General features: G+C 40.1%; 2 protein-coding genes across 2 annotated transcripts in view; both read right to left on the minus strand.

Annotated features, from left to right (window-relative positions):
- Positions 1-6,442, minus strand: part of LOC131988057 (AT-rich interactive domain-containing protein 1B-like) — a 147,463-nt gene extending 141,021 nt beyond the window's left edge. Inside the window, exon 1 of the mRNA XM_059353062.1 lies at positions 6,311-6,442. The gene's annotated coding sequence lies outside the window, so the exon portion shown is untranslated. The remainder of the gene's footprint in view (positions 1-6,310) is intronic.
- The window catches only part of LOC131988424 (AT-rich interactive domain-containing protein 1B-like), a 66,722-nt gene that overhangs the window by 14,079 nt on the left and 29,143 nt on the right, over positions 1-23,500 (minus strand). The window contains exon 3 of the mRNA XM_059353535.1: positions 6,311-6,475. Coding sequence (XP_059209518.1) covers positions 6,311-6,475 — 165 coding nt within the window. The remainder of the gene's footprint in view (positions 1-6,310; positions 6,476-23,500) is intronic.

A 23,500-nucleotide genomic window follows, 5' to 3' on the forward strand; every position in this document is an offset into this window, starting at 1 on the left:
GTTCTTCTATGTTCTTTCTAAATTCCACTGCAACAAACTAAAACCTCAGCTCATCTCCCCCCACCAAGCGTGTCGGAGAACAAAAGTAGGTGAACCTAAAAACAAGAAAAGCCCTATTTAAAGCCAGAATGTGGTTTCTCCATTCTGGACTTTTGTAGGAATACGGCTGTCTCTGTGAAGGGAACACACTCCAGATGTAGATAAGGGCCCATTTTAAGCTTAATTCTTAGTTTGAAGTGATTATTCACTAATGAAAACAAAGTTGTGAATACTGTTTTCATTGTTTTTGAGTATTGTTTAAATAATGCTACATTCCACACTGTTCTCCTTTAAAAACAACTGGATAATTTGAAAAATGCATTGTCACATAGCTGAACACAAGACTGTTTTTCTTTGCTTGTTTTTCTCAGGACAGCAACAATATCCTCGGGTTTCATAGCAACATTTTTACAACGTTCCAGTGGTCTAAACATTTAATTTTGTCTTGATACAGTGCACAGTCTGTTAGGGCATGCATGCAACAGTTAATGTCTTTTCAAAATAAAAGGTAAAATGACATTAAAAGCTTGAACTGCCAGTCTTAGAGCGTTCACTCTAGTTTTGTAGTTTGGACCACATGGTGGACATGTTGTGCATCAGTAATCTAAACCAATGAATCAGCTTCCTTCCATGTAGGTCCCTGTAAAGTGAGCTTGTCTCCTCCAATCAGCTGGGAGCTCCTCTATGCCACAGCACGGCTCCCCGGAGCCTACTCTCAGACAGGAAGAGGAAATAGTTAAGGCCAATAGAGGAAACGACCGGTGGGATCAGTTTCACAGAGGAGAGTGAATAGGAGGGTTTTACTACGGGGAGTAAATGTCACAGGGAATGACTTCCTTCTTCAAAGACCAGCAGTCAAATCCTGACAACTCCACTTTTCCCCCCAAATACCACTCAGTGGCAAATTCACCATAGAGTTTATAATATACTAAACAAGGCAGAGCTGTATTTTGTTATATGTAATTACTCTCTAAACATTAATCTAACACCCTGTTTCTTGGTGAAAACTAAACAGTGGGTGCTCCATGGAATTGCTGATCAAAGCCAGTACCATGTTCTCACAGCATTATGAGTTTAAGTCTGGCAGCTGGCCAATGTTGCATTTCACCTCCGTTCTCTCTACCCCCCTCAGTCTATCCTGTCACACTCTGGTGTATACTACCCAATAAAGCAAACATGCCATAAAAAATCATCTCCAAATTCTTGAAATTACAGCTCTCTCGTTTCCGTTTTATGAGGTAGAAAGTATTAGACAGTAACAAAATATCATGCGCTTCATCTGTTATGCGTCAAGTGCAATATGGCCCGGGAAGGAGGAAGAAAGGGCACCGATTTTCTCCTTTTAAGCTATTTGTCTCACGCTGTAATTGAAGCCAACAATCAGACCAAAAACATTAGGGTCATGATATTTATAGAGTCTGTTTAAATATACTTTCAGAAAAGGGGCCCCTATTATATGGCTTTCAGAAAGCAGGAATCATTCTTACTCCTACAGTAGTGAGCTTTAATTTAACAGCATTATGTGGAAAGTTTGTTAGTATACAAATGAGAAACAAAGTAGTGTATGAGGTCAAAAAGCCATCTCAATCAATTAAGTTCCAGTCACAGTGTTTCTGAGAACTACAACTCACAATCATCAACTTAAAAATATCTGGTGTTCTCAAACACCCACAGCACTCAAAACCCACCAGCATACCACCCACGTTTATTATTTTCAAAACCTACTTCTTCCCTGATGCCATACTTTATATATATATATATATTTTTTTTGTATCAGCCTTGATGTCTCAGAAATGTCTTTTTAGCCTGCTCTGCTCCTCGCAATCAGATGAGGTCACACCAGTGCAATAGACTCAAAGAAAGACGGCATTTTCTCTTCGATTTGTTACAAAACCAGCTAATAGCAGTTGGTTGCAGAGCAAATTCGGTGTCAAAGGCAGCTGGAATGGTTCCATCAACTGGAGGATGTCCTCTGGCTAGGGTTAATGGGAGTGGAGTGGGGGGAAAGGAACTGCGGAGAGCGCCGGAAGAACAAAATAAAGAACTTTTCAGCTTGGATTTCTCAGAGTAATGCAGGGTCAAAAAACACGGGTCAAAACTGCGATGACATCCTAATCTGGTGTGCGATTGTGAGTGTGGTGTGTATGTGTGTGTGTGTGTGTGTGTGTGTGTGTGTGTGTGCGTGTAATCCATTCCGTGCGGCTCACATCATGTCTCATTTCAGCCCAGAATCACAGACAAAGGTCACCATTTGACCTTTTCACAGCTCAGAATTGCTGCAGCACACTCAGGCTGATTAGTGTACACACAGACACACTTATACAAAAACTGATAGAAAGACGCACGCTCACTCAGAACAGAAAAAACGAAAGTAATACAGCTACTGAGCTGAAAGCACACCAAATCTTTTATTTGTAATCTTGGCCAACTGCACTGTGTAAGTTCAATTTCCCAAACATGTTTACTCTCAGATCCAAAATCAAAGACAGGGACCTACTTCCTTTGTTATTTAAATGTATTTGGGTATTTTCTGCTGTTCTTTCCGTCTCTAAATTCCTCTCTCACTCAATCGATGGACAATTAACTTTGTCTTAATGCCACCGCACAGGCTTGTTTTTGTTATGTGTAAAATGTCATGTTTTTTAATGATCAATATAGTGTACTTTCAATAATTACTTGAACATAAACTGCTGAAATAAAGTGAGTGCTCAGGCCTGGATTTTGCATTCGTTACACTAGATGGAATCGGTGCGGCTGAGTGAGAAAAAACTCTCTGAAGAAATCTAGCCCATTACCAACTATACATTTCCATTTATACATAACCTATATATTTACCCTGTTAAGCTTCAGATGGATTGGACTGCTAGTTGGAAAGATAGACCTTTAACTGTACTTGTCCAATAATAGCTGCGTTTCTTGTGAAAGCTCATTTCCCACACATGGCCAAAATGTAAAAATGTGATGTAAATGTAAAAGTATGTGAGCTGGGAGCTTATTAGTCGGTAGAAAGAAGGGATTTAGTTGGTCTACACAGTTTATAGCGAGTAGACAGGAATCAGGAGGTGTCGGCACATTGCCTGCTGTGTTGCTGGGACATAAAATGCTATATGGCTCCAACACATAGGAAGGATTTCTTGATTAAAGGTAAAGACAGCGGGATGCAACATTGATGCAGTGGCTGCTGAAGGTATTGTGGCTTTTATGCAGCGATAACAACCATGTGTGCTGATTGAAACGTTTTCCCTTAAAGTAGCGTACATTGCTTGACAAATGAAAAACAAAAGGGGAAAAGCAGCTCCGCGGTCACCACAGCAGTTGGCATAGCAACCAATAGGGGACCTATCAGCACAGGTGAAACAGGGCTTTAGCCAATCAGAGTGCCTGGGCAGAACTACCTGGTGTGTAAATGTCAGCGAGGGTCAATTGCCGCCACATCATCAGCGATGATGAAAACACACCATTACTGTCACAAAATGTCAACCTGGCCATGGATCTCAGCCTTTCCTAGTTAGAGTGAATAATGTTTGTTCAGTAGGCTGTGCGGTCTGTGTGTGTGAGCATGTTAAGTGAGGAAACAAGAGTAAGTGCTTTTTTTCAGTGTGAGACAAAAGGCATGCTGGCTGAAATGTTCACTCAGTATGAAAATTACTATGCTAAGACTAACGATTTCCTTTTTTGACAACCTGCTTTTGTGTTCACAATGGCTTTTTGCTTGGCTATTTGTCTTGGTGTGCTCAATATTCAAGGCTGTCTAAAGGAAGGTTTAACTACATCTCACTAAATCACAGTATAACTACCGAGACAGATTCGACTACACCACTGCCAAATGGCATCAACTAGTGCAGATGCTAAACAAGTCTATTCACATTTCTGAACTACTAATGAAGTTATATGGCTTCATTTTTAATAGAGCTGTCCACACTGCTTTGTGCTTTTCTTTGCCTTTAAATTTGAGAAAATAAAAACACTTGCAGAGGCAATGGTTCTAAATATCTATCGTGTTTCATGTATTCTGTACAATGATTTCCTTTTCTGTCCTGTAGGAATGAGCTGTCAGAATTCATTACAAACCTTATCTCGAGTTTTGTGATAATTAGGCTCTGGAGTTGAAGCGGTACAGATCATTCATGCATATTTTACAATCACTTCTGCCTACATTTTTTTTTTTTGCTTTAAGCTAGCACTGTTAAAATGAATGTGTTCATTGTCACGATAAATTTTTAACATTTATCCCGCTAACATTACTACTGAAAATAAACGTTTCTGGCTGTAGCAGGCTGAGTTTATGTAAAACTGGTACCAACTATTTTGTCATGTCTTGTCGGAAAGTCGACTAAATAATGCGGCAAACTTAGGCTAAATTTTGACGAGAAAAAATTGGCATGGCCATTTTCAAAGGGGTCCCTCTCAACTCAAGATGTGAAAATAAAAAACTGTTTCACTGTTGCACAGATACCCAATAGTATCCCCTTTACAGACAAATATCCATTACTATAATGGATTAATATTGATATTTCAAGGGATTAATCGTGATTAATAATAATTGTGTGATTAATAATAATTGTGTGATTAATTCTTTTTTTTCTTCTTAGAATTGATTGGTGATTTGTAAAGTAATAATCTTGAAGATTTTCATTTTAATAAATATCTGTTAAGTCAGTATCTATAACAGAATAATGTAACACAATGTAAAGTGAGCCTGTACTCCACAGAGCCATTGCATTTTCAGTTTCATGAACTGGGAAAAATAACAAGCAGCTGAACTGTTTTCAGTCACTCAGCAGCGGTTGGTCTGTCAGAGAGGGAAGGTGGAGCTAACACAAGAGATTCACTTTTCAACTCACTTGTGTGTGAAGCAGTGTGCTGTTCTCTCTCGTCTTTGCTCGTTTAGTGGGTAAACAGTTACAATAGCTGACTTCAGACAGTGAAGTTTCAAACACGAGTTAAAGTGAAAGTGCCATCCAAAACACTCCTGTAATTACTGCTTATCACCATAGGTGCCGCCAAAGTGAAGAAAGTGAGATCTGTGAGATTAAAAAAGTAAATATTTTAAAAGTAGTAGTAGTAGTAGTAGTAGAAGAAGAAAAAGTAGTATTTTAGTGTTGTAGCTGGCCCCTATCTATTTTATATAGATCATTATCATTTATGGGTCTGACCGGATATGGGCTAATAAAGCGTTTATCAATGAATTAAAACATGCCTTTTTCAGCCCTGATATTGATCTTGCAAAACTGCCCAGGGCATCCTGACTTCACTCATCTGTCTTTTCCTGTTTGGCTCGGTCCTGTCTGTTCCTTTCCCTCCCTGTTCTGTCTGATCTTTCCTTTCCTGTCCAGTTCTGTTGTAATCTCTCCTGCTCAGTTTTGTTCTGCTCTGTTCTGACCCAGGACAGGGCTGTTCGCCAGAGTTACTCCATGCAGGCTGATAGATCTCTCTGCATGCAGAGGGGATGGGAAACACATGGGCTGCCTTCACTCAACTCAAAAACAACTGCTTGAACCCAGCTTCCCGATGGAAAACTTCTACAGAACATCATGCTGAAACTTGGCAGGACAAGTCTCTATCCAAATCTGTGGAACAGGCCTTTTGTTGTGCTGAGGATTGGGTTTGGACAGGCGGAGCTTGTGTGCTTAGAAAATGTACAGTATGTGTTTATACACTGTGACTGGCCAATCTGTGAACTTGTATCGCATTCAAAAGTCCTGTTTCTCTAAGTGTGTGTGTGTTTGCATGTGAGCTGAGAGAATATGAAAATATATAGGAACACAGAATGAGATTTACCTAAAATGCCTGTCATGAATAATGCAAAGGGAACAATGCGAGCAATACACAAGGCATGTTGGACCACCGACACACCACATTATCATTTACACACACACACTCACACATGCACACACACACACACACACACACACACACACACACACAGTCTATCCCTTAAGATGATCTCTCCAATCTCAGCACCACTAAAATATTAAAATACAACCCATGGAAAAAGATTTGGATGAAATCCCTTTCCTGCTGATATTTCAAATTTTATTCTTGATGTTACATCTGACAAGCAACATCTGCGTATCTATGTGTAACTGATATATTTATTATTCATATTTATTTATTGAGTTATGGTAATAATTTCCATTTTTGCTCACGGCATGTAAAGGGGACTTTAGGCTTGGTTACAGCTGAATGTCTTGGCCAATTTCTTACATGCAGGGAAACAGCACAGTGGGTGTCTGGGGTCTGAGTGCTTGGAGTTTATGTGCGTTAGTACCTGTTGTGGCGGTGGTCGAGGCTGCAGGTAGGGGCTCTGGGTCGGGCCTGGTGGGGTCTGCTGAGGGGGGCTGAAGTACGGAGGGTTTCCCTGCTGCTGCTGCGGCTGCTGCGGCTGCTGCTGGGTGTAGCCCCCCATCCCCTGCTGGCCATATGGCGCCACCTGCTGAAACGACCAATCACACAACGGTTAGAGGGGAGACATTAAGGTCAAGGCTGGGGGTGAAGCAAAACATTCACGTTAAATTAAAGGTAATGCAGATAGGCTGTCAGGTGCAATTAGTAGGCTACACAGCAGGTCCCGGGTGACACACTGTAATAGTCAATCAAACAAAAGCAGGAGAGTCTTCTAACCTAAATCTTCTTTGAATAACAGGAAAATAAAAATGTGCGCCTACACAAACTGGCCTCTTTCCATTTCTCAATTCATGGGACTGTGCCGTCAGCTAACACTCTTAATTTAGCCGGGGCCAGACTGACACCGGTCTCCCAGCAGTCCTCTGCCTAATGAACTCTCACTGCAGAAACCTCTAACTTTATGTCCTCTGGCTTGCCAAATGCATCCTCCTCTCTACATTATCTCCGTCTCGGTCAGCTCACAGATGGGATGAGGTGTGTTGGATATTACCGCTGGCCCGTCCCAGGCCGTAACCCTAATGAGGGACACATGGATGAGCCAGGGCATTCCAGAGCAGTGCAGTTAAAAAACTTGCGAGGGCGAAGCCACGCCAAGCGGCGATGCTGCATTACACGGTGGTTATGAGAGAGAATGTGAACAGGGGAGTGCGTGTAACAAGCTGGCACCAATACAAATGTAGATCGCTAAATCCCTCCTTGTCATTTGTTATGACTACAGACAGCGCCAGGTGCTCCTCGCTCCTCTAAGGATTTCCTATGGAGGCTGGGGTTTTCTCATTCACACAGACATGCACGCGCACACACACACCAAAGCCAAGTACTATTAAACAACATTTACGACCGCTGGTGGTGAAGCAGTTTGACAGCACTTTTCATGCGATATTTTTTCCTTGTCATGTCATGTTGCTTTTTTATTCAGTGACGACCAAAAGTGCTGCCACAAACTCATTAAACAAGCACGCAGGCTGTAATTTGGGGCGTGTGCAAAGCTCATAGTCCACCTCCAGCTTTTGCCCCGAGTCCTAAACTTTATAATGTCCCTTTAAATCTTCCTTGGCAGGCTAGGCAAAGTAAAACTCTCTCAAACTCAAGAGTGATTTATACAGTATCTCATATGATGGTATTATAACGGTCTCCGACATGACGGAACTACAGCGCTACGGTCTTGTCACATCAAACACAAAGAGCACATATCCAGAGTTGTAGTTTTATAGCGACTGAAAACACAGTCATAAAAGCCCTGCTGAAACTGTCGACTGGTGTAAAATACAGTGAAATCTGATCCGGCTGCAGAGGGCAAGTGGAGATTAATACGTTTGAAATAGTTTTGAAGAGTAACTTCCTTTGAGTGGGTGTTAAAAAAAGAAATCTTCTCTCTGCGCTGGCAGAAGCTTTTTGACTCTCTGAATAGAGATGATTGGACAATGTAGAATACTTTTCACTTCAATGGAAATTTGATTAGAAAGGACAGGTCTGTGTGTGTTGTGCGTGTGTGTCTGTGTGTGTGTGTGTGTGTGTGTGTGTGCAAAGAGTGTGAGAGTGTCATTAGGCCGATGAGACAGACAGACAGGGTGAGATCAGTCTAGCTGGCAGAGAGGTTAATAGCATGGCCCTGCTCATGCCAACAGCACCACTGGATTCATTACTGCCAGCCATGGCGCACACACACACACACGCACACGCACACACACACACACACACACACACACACACACACACACACACACACACACACACGCTCTCACACAAGCTCACACACACACACACACACACACACACACACACACACACATACATGCACACACACTTACAGACATAGTACTCTCATCCCATTGTCCTCAAATGAATGCACATGAATACAAGTTGTCTGTACAGTATGTAGGGATTTGTTAGAGTAAAAAAGACAAACAAATGCTCTCTCTCTGTCTCTCTCTCTCTCACACACACACACACACAAGCACAGCCACACACACACCAACGTCATTAGATGTGGATCAAAGCCACTCTGATAAAACAGAAGCAACTCTATCTTGTGATCAGTGATGACAGGCTGGTGTAACACAGTGGGTCTCAACTGGAACACTACCGTTCTGGGATTGGCGAGGATTAGGTCGCCATGGAGATCGAGACCAGACAACCGTGGGTGGGTTCCTTTCTCAGACAAATACAATGACAGGCAGACAGACAGATATGGGCAGACAGTGACAGATAGACAGAGGAATAGATGGATAGACGGAGGCAAGCGGAGAGGGAGACAGCAGACACGGAACAGGGTCAACAGAGAACAGCTCTTTAGGTTTGTGCCGCCAAAAAAAAAATCCTTGTGGTGCTATAAATAACCTTGTTAGAAAGCATGAAAAGCTAATGAATAAATAATAAACTACACTAGTTCCTGTTGTCTTTAAAATTGCCAGTTTGAGTTGCTGAGATTTTATATTTAAAAATACACCTGGGACGGAGCTAGCAAGCACGCTGGAATGAGAAAATTTGAACACACCAATGTTACATCTGCTGTCTCTCTTTACATTATTTGAGGATAAAGTGTCCCATGACTGACTGGATGGGTTAAAATAAGTGTGTAGAGCTTATTGTATAATGTCATATTAGTAAAGTTTGTAAAATGTATGAATTCCTGCTACACTTTCTGGACCAAAAATGTGAAAATTAAATGCATTCATAGCTTTTTAACTGATTAAAATTGCCGTTTTTTTGCTTGTCATGAGATGAAAAGCTCGGGTGTCTTTAATGATGTTAAAAATAGCTGCATATCATTTCGTTTTGGAAGTTCAGGTTTACCCTGTTTTTTATTTCTATGATCAGAGTGAAATTTTTTTTGATGGATTTTCATTTAAAACCGAAATTGTTACACCCCTAATACTGACTTACTGGCATCAAACAAAGCTAGTTTTCCCATAGGTACCATATTGTAGGATTGTAAGGATCTCAAAAAAAGCTTGTGAGTCACAGCTATACTATATATAAGAAGAAAGTGTCCCGACAGTGACATCACAGTCATTCCCCGGCTGCAATGATGGTGCGCAGATGCCAAACGTGTGGGAAACTCTGACTGGTCAGAGCAGACTGGGCATTTCAGACAGTATGAGAAAAAAAGTTTTAAGTTTTAACATTGAAGCATATAAAAACTTTCTAGTAGAGATCAAAAATTATCAAATCTGAGCCTGAAAATGAGCATAACATGCCCCTAATCATGTTATTATCACTGTAGCACCTGCGATATTCCCGCTATGACAAGTCAGATCGTCTGCTGTGAAAAGATCCATCAGCACTGGAAGGTGACTTGTGTGAGTAGAAACACATTTGGTGACTTTTTTTCCAGCCATGAGGAGCAATGTTTAATTAGTTAATTCCTGAAGTAATTTGTGACAAATCAGTATTGTACGTAGATAGCTCTTCCTTCTCCAAAGCAGCACATACATGTACTGTCGCTTTATAGACCACATTATTGAACATTTATTTTAACACCTCTATAACTGCGAAAAGTTGTTATAATGGCAAAAGGTTATTACTATAAATGCAACCCTGAACTTTTATTCATATTTTTCTCCTTATTGTTGACATCTACCTCCTTTTCAATCTGCCTGAATCTACTTGAAATAGAGAAGCCTTTTCAGGGGGACCTTTAAAGAATGTCCATTTTCAGTGTATTAAAGAACAGATACTGACAGATATGCACGCAGGTAGACAGGCAATCAGGTAAGCAAGCAGAAGAGACAGACATGGAGACAAACGAAATACCGCCAGTCAGTCAGTCAGTCAAATAAGAACAGAGACAGCAGGCAGACTGGAGGTCTAACAAGTAGCAACCTGTCACAGTGGCTTTGGGAGGGAAGAAAGAGTCATTCAAATGCAGCTTCTGTTTGATCGCTGGGGGCGACTGTATGAATGTACTGTACCTACTGAGTACACACCGGCTCGCTGAAACCTGATTCTTTTTGACTGAAAATATGCTTAGTGATAAACAGACTCGCTGTGCTGTTGCTTATACCAATAAAAATAACTGCTGGAAGTAGAAAATAAGACCATTTTCTGCCTTTTCCTTCCACTCAGGTGTGTGGAAGCAGACAAAATAACAGTGTGATTTATCCAGAGTGTCTTGGCAGGCACACAGTGTCAAATAAATGTCTGTAATGAAATGACAACAGATGTGAAGTGCTGTAGGGAGAAATGACGCAGAATAGACGTCCTGCGAAGCAAATAATTCACCATAAACTGCAGAAACAGTGTGATGAAAACAAAAGCCTTGGCGGCATATTAAAATTAAAAAAAAAGACACAAACACTCTCACAAACACTGAGAAGAACTAAGAATCAGAAATCTATCAAAACAAGAGTCATATGCAAGGGCAGACAATATCTCCCTGCTCTGCCAATGGCAGGGAATAAATAGACATACTAACCCTCATCTATGCCAGAGGGTGTGTGTATGTATGTGCGCCTCAAATCAGCCGTTTAAAAACCTTGCGCGGAACAAGGCACTGCTTGTAATTCAATTGGGCCAATGAGCAATAGACAGGAATTTTCATAATTCTGTTGAAGTGGCGATACGGCTGGCTGGCAACCGGGGACCACAGGTCGCCCGTTTTGAGTGACAGATGGGCTCAGCCAACCAGAGAGCTAAGCAGAGCCACCAACCTCAACCCCGACCCCTACACACACATGCACTGACAGGCATGACAGGCACACGCAAGAATTAGCATGCTATCATGCTAGTCGGCCACCGCAGACCGCAGAAGTGTCGGCACGAAATGAAAAAAAGGAAGGGTTAAATGTAATAAAGAGTCAGATGAGCTGACAAGAGTAAAAACAGACATGATACAGACATGAGAAGTAGATCCAGAGAGGGTGGCAAAGGAAAATGTTTAGAGAGACAGAGATGGAGAGATAAGGCAGAGGGGAGATAGAGGAGGGATGCTACAGACCGAGATACTTAAAGGGATGGATAAAGCGATGTTTCACATGATAAAGACAGAGAGAGACAGATAAAGACGTGATGCAGACAGAGAGATATGTGGAGAGAAAGGGGCGACACAGACAAGTGTAAAGGAGAAGCAGCCGAGGAAGGAAGGAATAAGAGTGTGAGAGGAGGGACGGGTGTAATGTGAAATAATGATGAAGACGAATGGAGAGGAAGAAAGCGGGAAAGAGCTCAGGTAGTTCTTTTATACTGACATCATTTGAGAAACGTATGGGAGAGGCAGGATGGAGGAGCGGAGACAGATAGACAGGTAAATAATATAGATCCCACTGCTCAGATTGGCACCAGGAACTCCAGGTGAATGTAATTAACGAATTACCATTAACGAGCTGGGCTAGAGCAGCAGCAGCAGTCTGATGGCCACACGCTCATTTTAAGCAGGTTTAAGCAGTAAAGTGACAAAACTAAGTATAACCAAAAGAGTCAGTATGCACCCTAAGAAACACTTTAATTTAGATTGTGTTTTATTTTGCTGTTGATGCACACTATTGTCCCACAATAGAAATAAAAAGGAAGTTATACGCACAGCTGAAAAAATATAAAGAAACTGGAGGTGTTGAAATGTCTCAAGAAAACAAAAGACACAGAATACAAAATATTACAAATATTAAGTTGCAATTTAATTATAATCCAACCGTGCATGAATTATGTAGTTTTTATCTATATAAAACAGTAAAGCTCAATGATTAAACTACTTCAACTGACTGTTATACAGTAGTGATGTACTCAATGTCATTTTACATTCAAAGCTTCTACTGAGGTTCATCATATTTTACAATGTCACCCCCCTAAAATCCTTGAACAAAATACTCATTTTGACTAAAGTGAGTCAACAGATTAAAAGAGTGTCTTTTTTTAATTTTTATTATTCAATCAGCTTTCTTTAATGAATATAACTCGCCAGTTTCCCGTTCACAGAGGTGTGAGAGTGTGAGAGCAAACAGTTTTTTGATTGCAGTGAAAATGTTGCTTTTGAAAGACTAAACAGCAACATTTATAGACTGAAGCAGGATATGCCGTAAATTGAAAACATTTTGACAATGATTACATCTATCTTTTTTCAGTCATTTGGATTTATAGGAGTTATTGAAAATGTTTGGATCACACTAGTCAGAAATAATCCTACGCAGCTACCACTGAAACTTAGTTATTCAGATAGTATAATACTTATATTACTGTAGCCTGATCTTTATTGCAATTGTGCAGACATACCAAGTTTAAACAATGAATAATGAGACATCCAAGAAAATAAAAAGCTGACCAGCAATCGAATCTTGATTTAGAATTCTAATATCAACGTCATGAATGAAGCTTTGATAATAAGATTGCAGTATGTAATATGGATTTGGGTCACACCAACTGCTTTCCACTAGTTACATCAGGTGTTATTGCACCAGGTGATTTCACTGACCGACATTTCTTCAGAAGGAGCTGATCAGTGAACTTCATGCACTCGACAATAATTTCCATAGTGAACTGTTTTAGCAGCTTTAAGTACAAAAATCTACATATTAATCATTTATGTTTAACTTGGAATGATGCGGTACAAGACTACTGCTGTCAGACGTCAATCAAACTGTATCTCTGTAATGTCACTGTCATTTGGATGACAAAGACAAAGCAAAAAAAAAAATCCAAAGATTTAATTCTTTCTGAGGTGTTCCGAGTCATTCCACCACCACCCCAAATTTTGTTTTCATTTTTGACGGACTGATCGGCTCCTCAATTTTCTTTGTGCAATGCATCATGGTACAATAGCGCCCATCAAGAGCCAACTCAAAAATGAAGCCGAGTTAGTATTCAGACTGACATGTTTGAGTATAATTAATTACACAGCTCAGGTGTCACTGGTGTCTTTGGCTGAACTGAAAAAAACACTTTGCTGTTTGACAACCCTGATCTATACGGATGGAAATGCCCAAACAGGCAGTTAATAATAACACTAACACATAATCCAACACCCCTGCAGTGATGGTCTGGCACACTGATGAAAAGAAATGATAGAATACACTGTTAGCACTATATTATATTTATATCCTGCGCAGAAACTGATGGATGCTGTAATACCCTATACCTGCTTTGCTAACATTAGCATACATTAGACTAAAAGCCCAAAGTCATCGATTTAAAGTGACATTTTTATGCATAACCCCGTCCAAGTTTCATTTAGTTAGTTGACACCAGGCTAAACATATCTTTTATTACTTGAACTTAATCATACAAGAATATATTGATCAAGAACTGTTGTACTGTTGTAGCATGTTTGGCAGCCATTTTTCTTCAGCCTTTTTTTTGCAAATGGCAAATAAGTCTTCTTCAACAATGGCCCCAATGATCTTATGTTAGGTGCTTGAGAGGCCAAGATGTTAGAATATAAGCACAGAGCTGTAGGCTTAGTTCCTGTGCCTACTGATGGACAACTGCTCTTTTATAACTGTTTTATACACACATGAGCTAATTGCAGCACCACTGGAGGGATGGATGCGAGCATACAAAAGCCGGGTACATTAAAATAATTACATTTGTAAACAAAGTGCACAATGAAACTGATTGCCGACTGTTCCTTTTTTTCATATTCAGACTCTCCAGCAGTTCAGTAAATCTAAAAGCTAACTTTAAGGCATATAATCAAAGGAAATTTCAGCAAGGGGGCGCAGCAGGGAAACAGTCAGGGAGAAATGGCAGTGTTAACAGATCTGTCAGTCAAAAGAATGAAAAAGTATACCGGTATCAAAATAACTCTGACAACTGTGGCAGTCGCCTCATCTATTTCTCCAAAGCTTATTTGTCATAAGTGGCTGAAACAATTAAATTGTCCAGCTGTAACATTTTTCAGTTGACCTGCATTTTTCTGTTCCTCTTGCTGCCTGATCTATCACACCTTCAAATCTCGGAGTTGGGTGTGAAAACACCTGGCTTAGAAACAGTTTAGATTTTGACAAAGAAACATCAAACCAATTATATAAAAAAAAGTGTGTGATAAAAATTGGGTAGATTTTAACAAAGACATGATTAAAAAGTCTATACTGCACATTTACAGGACAGGTTGAGTAAAAAAAAGTTTTTTGTTTTTTGTTTAAATATAACTTAGATATTTCTAAGGTAAAATAAAACCAACAAGAAAATTCATTTTAAAGAATTGAAAGTGCATACTACGGCTTTGCACGACAGATTTGGGAACAAATGTACCCCTAATGGTTTCGGATAGTAGCGATATATTTGGATAAAAGGTAAAAGGGCTAGTGGTAGTGAATGCATCCTATGCAAAATGTTATTTGTCCTTTTCTTGGTGATTTTTTCAACTTTTTCTATTAACGATAAGATAAGTATTACTGTATAAAAATACTTTTTTTTTTCTGATCTTCTTTAAATGTAAGCCATAATCGTTATAATTAGAAGAAATTAAATAAATTAAGACATGAAATGTTTCATTCTGTGTGTCATTTCATTCTGTGTAATGGATCTATATAATGTGTTATTTCCACTTTTTGAATTGAATTACTGACATAAATAAACTTTTCTATGATATTCTAATTTATTGAGATGCACCTGTACTTCCATAAGCTTTCTAACTGAGTGTGTACTAAGATGTTTGAACCATCAGATCAATGCTAGGACAACAGACAGTGGCTATGTTGGTCCGATCTAAAAGCTCCGGGCGCATGTGCTGTTGCGAAAGTCTGTCTCAGGTAATATGAATATCTCCTCTTCATATTTAAAAAAAAAATACAAAGTTGACATCTAAAGAAACACATTTCACATCTGAGCAGAGCTGGCGCAGCCGACAAGAGGTTATCATTACACTCAGGACCAAAACAAATCAACCAGCTTCTTCAGCTCTGTGTGGTGATAAGATCAGCCGCTCATAGCCAATAGCACGCGCACTCATCTCTTGTATACAGAATGAGATGGGAACACCAGCCCTGGTTTGAGAATTGCAGGCGAAGGTGAGTCCCTTAATGAAATGTGAGGCGTCGGAGGGACGGATCAGCATCAACAGGCTCATGATTAAACATCAGGGAAAGAAGAGGGGATGCATCAGCGTGCTCGTCATCGTCCTCGCATCTCTGCCCCCCCAAGGTGACGGTGCTCTCCGGCGCTCCGTACCTCCCTTTGATCTCTCTTTCTCTCGCTCCTCCCCCTCCTCATACATCGGGAGGCCCTTGACACCTCGAGGAATGAGCTGCCCTTGGAGGACTGAGAGAAAGAGTGAGGGACAGGCGGAGTGATATACAACTCTCGATTGTGACGTGCCGGTAACCTGAACCCAGACACTACACATCAAGCTGAGACTAAATATAAAAACACAGAAATGCCGTCACACTCAGGCAACAAAGGAAAAGTAGGCTGCAGATGAATTTGCTGGTATTTTTATTGCATGAAACATGGTGCACTTCATATACCGCAGGTTTTTATTCCCAAATGAAAACACAAGCCTGTCTATTCAAAGATTGTGACTTATCGACCTGGTGATAACATCAACATCGTACTGACGGCGAGTGAAAGCGAGCAGATAGTGTAGCTATCGACTGTTAGACACACAGGCGTGTTTTTCTATATTTTCATCTCGGATCCCTTTCTGAAGACTGCCAAACGTTGCTCTCTGCCCCCTGTCTGTCTTTCTTTATTTTTCCCTCTCTCTAATTCTCTGTTTCTGCTCACATCAATTGATGGCTGGCTGCGACTAGCGGTGCCTGTGTTGTTCCAAGCAGAGCCGTAATGGAGACATTTGGAGAGGCAGAGCAGGGCAGGTTAATGCTCTCTGTAATGTGTGTGTGAACAGCGATTTATTTTTCTTTTTTTTCCTTTTCTTTTTTTTTTGTGAGAGGCTCTGGGCCCTGTGCCACCAGCTCCAAATGTTTTTCCCCTACTAAACTCCTGACCCCAATCTGCGGCCAAGAAAGACAGAAGAGAGAGGGGAAATTGAGAAAGAGGGAGAGGAAAAAAAAGAAAATGTGGTCCATGGGGGAGAGGGAGGGAGTCTGAATGGAAGAGGGGAAGAGGGAAAAGAAAAGGTTGTAGATGATGATACAGAAGGAGTGAGATAAAAAACTATTGATCACAGGAATTTTTTTTGACACAGAATGTCTCAATGTTTATATTGGAATGCTACTTAATACTAGATCTAACGCAAACTAAAGATAATCGTCATTAAATCACAAAGAAGTGGAAGGAGAAATTAGGCTTGTGACACGTGTAAACATCACAATTCAGCACAAATTAGCCCTAAAATGCCTTTCAGATCAATCACTTCGGCACACGGAAGCATTTTTCACCGCTCGCTGTGATGACAGGCTCGAACTTGTGTAGGAGTCATGTCAATTACGTCTGAACGGGGAGGGAGGGAGGGAAGGGGGCTTCTAGTTGAAACACGCTTGTTCACCATTAGTGGTCGACATCAGCGCAGGAGATTATACTCATATTTTACATCCCCTGCTGCGAGGCTGTCTTTCTTGGATGCTGACGATCTGAGGTGCCGCCGTATTAAATGACAGTGACACCATGGATTGTCGAGTTCCTTCAGGTCAGTGTGAATACTGTGAAGTGTGTGTGTGTGTGTGTGTGTGTGTGTGTGTGTGTGTGTGTTAGAAATGAATTAGGTGCTGGGGATGTGAGGATGATGGGAAGGAAGGCTTATCCATGACAACTTTGGAAGTATCAGCCATTAAGTTTAATTTTTGTAGTGCGGTGTTGATTCAGCTTTATGATTATTAGAATAGTATTGCATTACACTAAGAGATCTTTCAATTATTGTGTCTACAGTATTTTTATCAGTAAGTGTAGGCTAAATACATAGACTGAACTCTGACTGTATAGAAGTCTATGAGAAAATGACCCTACTTCTCATTTGGTTTATTAGCTTAGTAAACATGGTCTTAATCACTAGTTTCAAGTCAGCTTAAATACAGCATGATGTTTATTTTGTAAGTCCCGTTTACAGTCAAATAGCTGATAAAGCAGGGTATGCTTTACAGCAGGGCAACCTTGCGATTGACAACAAAGACCTTGTCAATCAGGATAAAGATATAGTGTGCCTATGTCAATGTGCACATTTAAATAGCCATGAACTCGTTTTGGGTCTCATCCACTCATGGAAGCTAATGTTGTTAGCAGCAACCTTGCATAGCATGGCCAGCAACCCGTTGCAGTCAGGATCCTAGACGAAGTAGTTTATATGTCCTCGAGTCCAGAGTCAGACTCACACTCCCATCCAAATATCGTCACTTCTGACTCAAAAAAAAAAACAACCAAGATGGCAATGGACAAAATGCCATATCAAGGCTTTAAATAGGTTGTCCACAAACCAATGTGTGACATCATTGTGGCTACATCCATTTATTTTATACAGTCTGACTAAATAACAGAAATACCTCTCCATCAACTGCAGCCTCCAAAATGACAATCAAGTTAAATCAGCACCTCTTTAGTTTTAATACTACTACTATTAAATATTTATGTAATGTTTTGGCAACCAGTTTGACAGGAATGTTATGGGTTTTTTTACTCGGCTAACAGAGAAACACAGGTTTCAAGCATACATCGCTGTACAATCACTAAATAATAAAACATATAATAAACAAAGCACCAAGTTGCCATATTGGCCCAAAATATCTCTAAACACTGTTATAATATGATGTTGTACACTGAAACATTCAACTCTTTCTATCTCTTTCTCTGTATGTCTCCTTTCTCTGGTGGTTGTGAAGAAAAATCTGAATGCAACTTAACCTTCCAAGCACATTTGATGATATTTGTTCCCGTAACTGAATTTTTTTATTTCCTTTAGTGAAAGTGAAAGTGTGCTCTTGACTTTTTAGCAACTGAAAAATTTGCTTTTATATGGAGAGCAACACAATGTTTGCATTTTCCCTCAATTTAAAAAAAAAAGACTGACTTTTGATAAAAGTGTAATTTCTTAAGCGACCTAAAAATTTCAAAGTTGTACTTCTACCAGATTTCTTTAGACTTCTGATCAAACAGAGAATATGTTGTGGTATTTTTCCTCAGTCTTTGGGCACAAATAGGTTCCAGTCTACCAGCTAATTATGATTCTCTTGAGATGCTTTAAAGGAATTTAAAATATTTAAAGGCTATAAAGTGTTTATAGTATTTTATTTATAGTTGTATTTATTTACCCTGTTTATCTTCCTTTATTGTAAAAGGCGTTGCAAGAGAGTTGGGGTCATCTTAAAATTCAGAGCAACTTACAGTCAAGTCAATACAGTATGTTAGATGTACTTTGAAGTTAGACTCTTTATATAACTGGGCTCCATCTTCATTTCCCTTCTCATACCAATCTAACACCAAATGGATGTGAGCAATACAGAGAAGCTGAATCGAGGCAACACCTTGATCATGCCAATCTATGCCTTCTCAGATCTGTTTTCAAATGTTGACGGCGTGTCACGTCTCTTCACTTCCCCGCTCTACAAATGAAGCCCAGAAACTGAGACGCTGGAGCAGACTTGACCTGTGTAAAAATCTATCTCTAATCTGAAAGAAAACCGAGATGAATTCTCGGTGAGCCAATTAGAGCAGCGACTAATCCCCTAGTAACTCGGCAAAGACGTAAAGCATCCCTTTGTTTCCTCTCTCTTCCTCGCTCCCTCCGTTTCGCTCCACTTTCATCTCTCTGCTCTTTTATCTTATCAATAGGCACATATAGAGCGCCGCAGACACAGAGCGCGGAGCCTGGATCTTTCAAAAACACTCCGTTTGTGACGTTTTACACCGACTGCCTGCATTCAACACTAAATTATATTAAATTCCGACATCACTTCACCTGCCTGCATGAGAGTGATGGAGTTTGCAGCTCATACAACTAATGCAACAGCAAGCAAAAAAAACCGAACAGCTTGGTTTGTAATTTCACTAATGGCTTACAAAAGTATAATCCACCAGGTCATATCATATGTGTACAGTATATATCACAATTTAGCTTTATATATTATGTGTATGGCATGCTTTTCCTGAGTGGACACAGAATTTCCTAATGCATGTCCCAGTCTGTGTTTTGCAATCTTCTTTTATGTAACATCCAACATATACACACTTTACATTGAGATAATTGATAGTGTCACTTCAACTGGTCTATGAAATGGGAGGGGTTTTCTCCCCCTTTTCAGTTAATGGCCACGTAGCATCGTCTCCACGTGGCGTCTGATTGGTCTGATTGGCTGAAAGCCACTCCACAGCAGCGGGGTAATAAAAGTTACAAATGAGAGCAGGCTATTAGAGGCATTGACGTGCGTAGGCTAGCTTGCTAATTAATTGATCCTGAAACTTCATCTATTCTATAGCCAGAGAGGAACCCTTAATTAATCAGCCTTTCCATATCGTTGTCTTCCTTTCTTTCAATCCTTTTCTCTCTCCTCCTTTTACCCCCACCTCTCTCTCTCCTAATGTCTTTTTTAATTGTGAGGTGAAAATGCCCAGGGTCCCATGGGCTAGCGTGGAGTGCAGGTCTGGAGTTGTGGAGGAGATAAAAGAAAAAAAAGTGTGTGTTGTGTGGGTGTGGATCTGCATGGTTGAGATGTGTACTTTGAACAGCGAGCCTCCGGTGTTTCAAGAGCCTTTCAAAAAGGGAGGGGTGTGACGAGGCTGGAGTGGTCCCCTTTGTACCCCCACCCCTCCTCTCCCTCCATCTTTCCTGGCAGAGGGGCTGATTTATTGGGGCTTCCCAGCCATCCGTCAGAGCCGGCAGCGCTGGCTGCATTAACCCCAGAGACAACCCCAGCACCCGGGGCCCCTAAGTGCTTCCAAGTGGCCCTCGCTCTCCCCACTAGTGAGGAACCCCCCCACCCAGGCTCAATCGATGTCGTAAATTACCCATCTAACTCCCTAAAGTCGATAGCCCACAAGATGATGTTTGGACAGACAAGGATTTTTTACAGCTTTTTGTTTCAATGAAAACTTAAAAGCCCAATCACTATTTTTTTTGGCCATGGTAAGTATAATCACAAATTCAGTTTTAAGTACTGGCCAGATTTAGGCAAACTTACTTACTTGTTGTCTCTTGTTATTCTTGTTTGGTATGAGGAGACTTGCCAATCAATAAGTCTTTTTCCTGAGGGACATTTTTTCACTGTAGGAAAAGGACAGGTGTGACAGGACCATATATATCATCAAAACAGCATAAAAACATATATACAATATATGTTTTTCTATATTGTTTCCATTGCCATGTTGAAAAAACTATGGTCGAAGGGCATTTTGGCAATATTAAAGTCATTTGGACGATGCTTTACGTTTTGATTCTTGCACATGGGAGTGAAGCTGGAGCAAACCAAAGAGGCGCCAACATGTTTTCCAACACCTCCAGGATCCAATAATGGTTATTTTATATATATATGTTGTGATCTATTGATCTATATCAGGAATATAATTTTAGTCAAATTGCCTAGCCCTGTGTAAATAACACAATAAGCTGAATTCCATTTAGCTGTTTCAGTTTCCTTGGTCCTTTTTCAAAGCCACATTTTGACTTGTCATCGTAGGAAAAACCCAGATGTTACTAATAACATTAAAGATGGCTCCGCTCTATTTTAAGTGTCCCAGTTCTCCATTACAGTGTGACAGTGAGCCAGCATGCACAATACCAGGACTCTAAAAATTAAAGCAGCTAAGTGGAATCCAGCCATCATTAATATTTACACCTGTGACTTTCCTACTGTAACATGGTAAAAATGTCTTCTGTGAAAAGGCAAATTGTGTTATGTTATTATGCACAAGGCAGAAAACCTATATATTATTATTATGACAACTGAATTGAAATAAAAGCTTTATTGAGTGTCTACAACTGTTTTCAAACGGCACTTAAATGCATAGTTGACAGTTGCATGACTGGTTTTAATTTAGTGGTTTCAGCTGTTTTGAAAAACCACTGTAAAACATGTTGTAGAAATTAAACATATGAAGTCAATAAAAGTAGAGAAGAAGAGTCAACTTGTCATGTTGCTTATTATTTAGGAATGTACACAACTTGCCCAGTTGAATGGAATACAGGCTTTTTGAAGTGCACAGATGTATTTTCTTTTTTGGCCGCTGATTACTACTGAAAAATAATCTTTCAAAGGGGAGAGTGTGACTTGAAAAATGGGTATACAAAGCCGTGAAGGACAGCAGGCTTGTGAAGGGGTGTTGTGGTTTGTATGGACTGAGCAGGCGGCGGGTCAGCCACATTTCCACTTGACTTTAAATGCTTGGCTTCTATTAAGTTGGCCCAGTGTGTAAGGAACAAACAGCCAACACTGGTAATGGTTTCTGCCTGACTCCTTGACACATTCAACCCCCCTCTACACACACACACACACACACACACACGCTCCTTCCTTTTTCTATTTCTCTCTCTCTTCCAGGATATCTTTTTTTCCCTCCTGCTCTTTCTCCTACTCCATCACCCCTCCCCTCTTTTCACATCAAACACTAATGTTTCCTTCAAATTCCTTTTCCTCTCCGTCTGCCAACTTTGAAATCACAGGAAATTACGCTAAGAATTGCCGGGCTTTTTTTTTTTCTTCTTCTCCTTTATTTTTTGCTTTCAACTTCATTCCACTTCCCAAACAGACGCTTTTCTTGTGTGGACTGTCATCCCCAAGATACCCGCCTCCTTCTTCTACTTCCTCCTCTACCTCTTCTTCTTCTTCTTCTTATGTTTTTTTTTCTTCTGCTGATATGTTTGTTCTGGCTCCCATCACTCCACACACAAACACGTGCACACTCCGTCTCTCACCCTTTGTGACACACTCAACTGTCTCACACATGCATGGAAGCAGACGCAGCGTGACGCTAACTACACGTAATGCAAGTTTAGGGCTTAGTTGCTGGAGACTGGTAAGAAAAAGGGGTTTTCTTCTCTCAGACATCAACAGTGACATCAGCGTCTGTGCTTCCTTTGGCTCAAGAAAGGAAGATCACATGGAGAGTACCTCTAATTGATAATATTCACTGTTAAGAATGCTTTTGAAACATTCATGTGGCTGAAGAGAAAGAAAGAGCTCCAGATATCAAGCTTGAGGGCCTGAACAGGTAAACAAGGTCCCCCAGAAACAATGACTCAACCTGGACTGAAGGGTTACACATTGCCTGTGGGTTACACACACAGTGCGTACCTTTACATGTACACCAATAACTCTACCACTGTAAACAACCAGATTAAGGCACCACTTCAGTCACAGTGTATGTGTATGAACTATAGGAGAGGTCTTTGTAGCAGCTCTTAGATTCCTACCTCTCCTGCACCAGCTTTTGTTATTTATGAATAAATGTGTCAGTGGGCGTTAGTGTGTTTATGTATGAAAATGTCACTGTGTGGATATTACATCTTTTACACAGTGTGTATTTTAAGGTGAAAATAAATTTACAGAAATAGTAATAAATAGCTGGGTTAATATGATTTGTGTGTGCCACAGATATTGAAAATATGGTCCAACTGAAGAATCCAGCTCTGGTAATACAGTTACACTTATTCAGTGATTGTGACAGGTTTTCAGTGTAGTGTGTGAGTCCCCAGGATCCACAGGTGTGTATTTCAGTGGGTCCACAATAAAATGTGTGTATTTTTGGGCAGATTCTTGAGTTGAATTCCTATTTGGTGGTATATGGTTATAATTATGGGTATATTCATGTGAACATGTGCATTGTGTATAATGCTTTATACTTACTTTCTCTGTAAAGCACTTTGAATTGAAATGTACAATACAAATAAAGCTGCCTTGCCTTGCCTATTATTATTTTATTTTCTACTTTATTTTAAAGAATAACTTAATATATATTTATATTAACATTTTGTAATAATAATTATAATTATATATTTTTTCTGAATCTAAAAAGAACATTTAAAAGTGCGATTGAATCCAAAATTTTAACAAATTTCTACAGTATAAATTAACTGAAAATTTATTTTCAAAATGGCACGTCCCCTGGACAGTACAGCATCATCGGGTCATCATCAACATGAATGAATACAGCATCGATTGTGGCCATGATCAGAGGATCATTGTAATTATTTTTTTAACATTTGGTTTATTTCTATTGAAGGATTTGTAGCTAACAAAGT

The sequence above is a fragment of the Centropristis striata genome, chromosome 16, assembly GCF_030273125.1.
Source record: "Centropristis striata isolate RG_2023a ecotype Rhode Island chromosome 16, C.striata_1.0, whole genome shotgun sequence".
Taxonomy (NCBI): Eukaryota; Metazoa; Chordata; class Actinopteri; order Perciformes; family Serranidae; genus Centropristis; species Centropristis striata.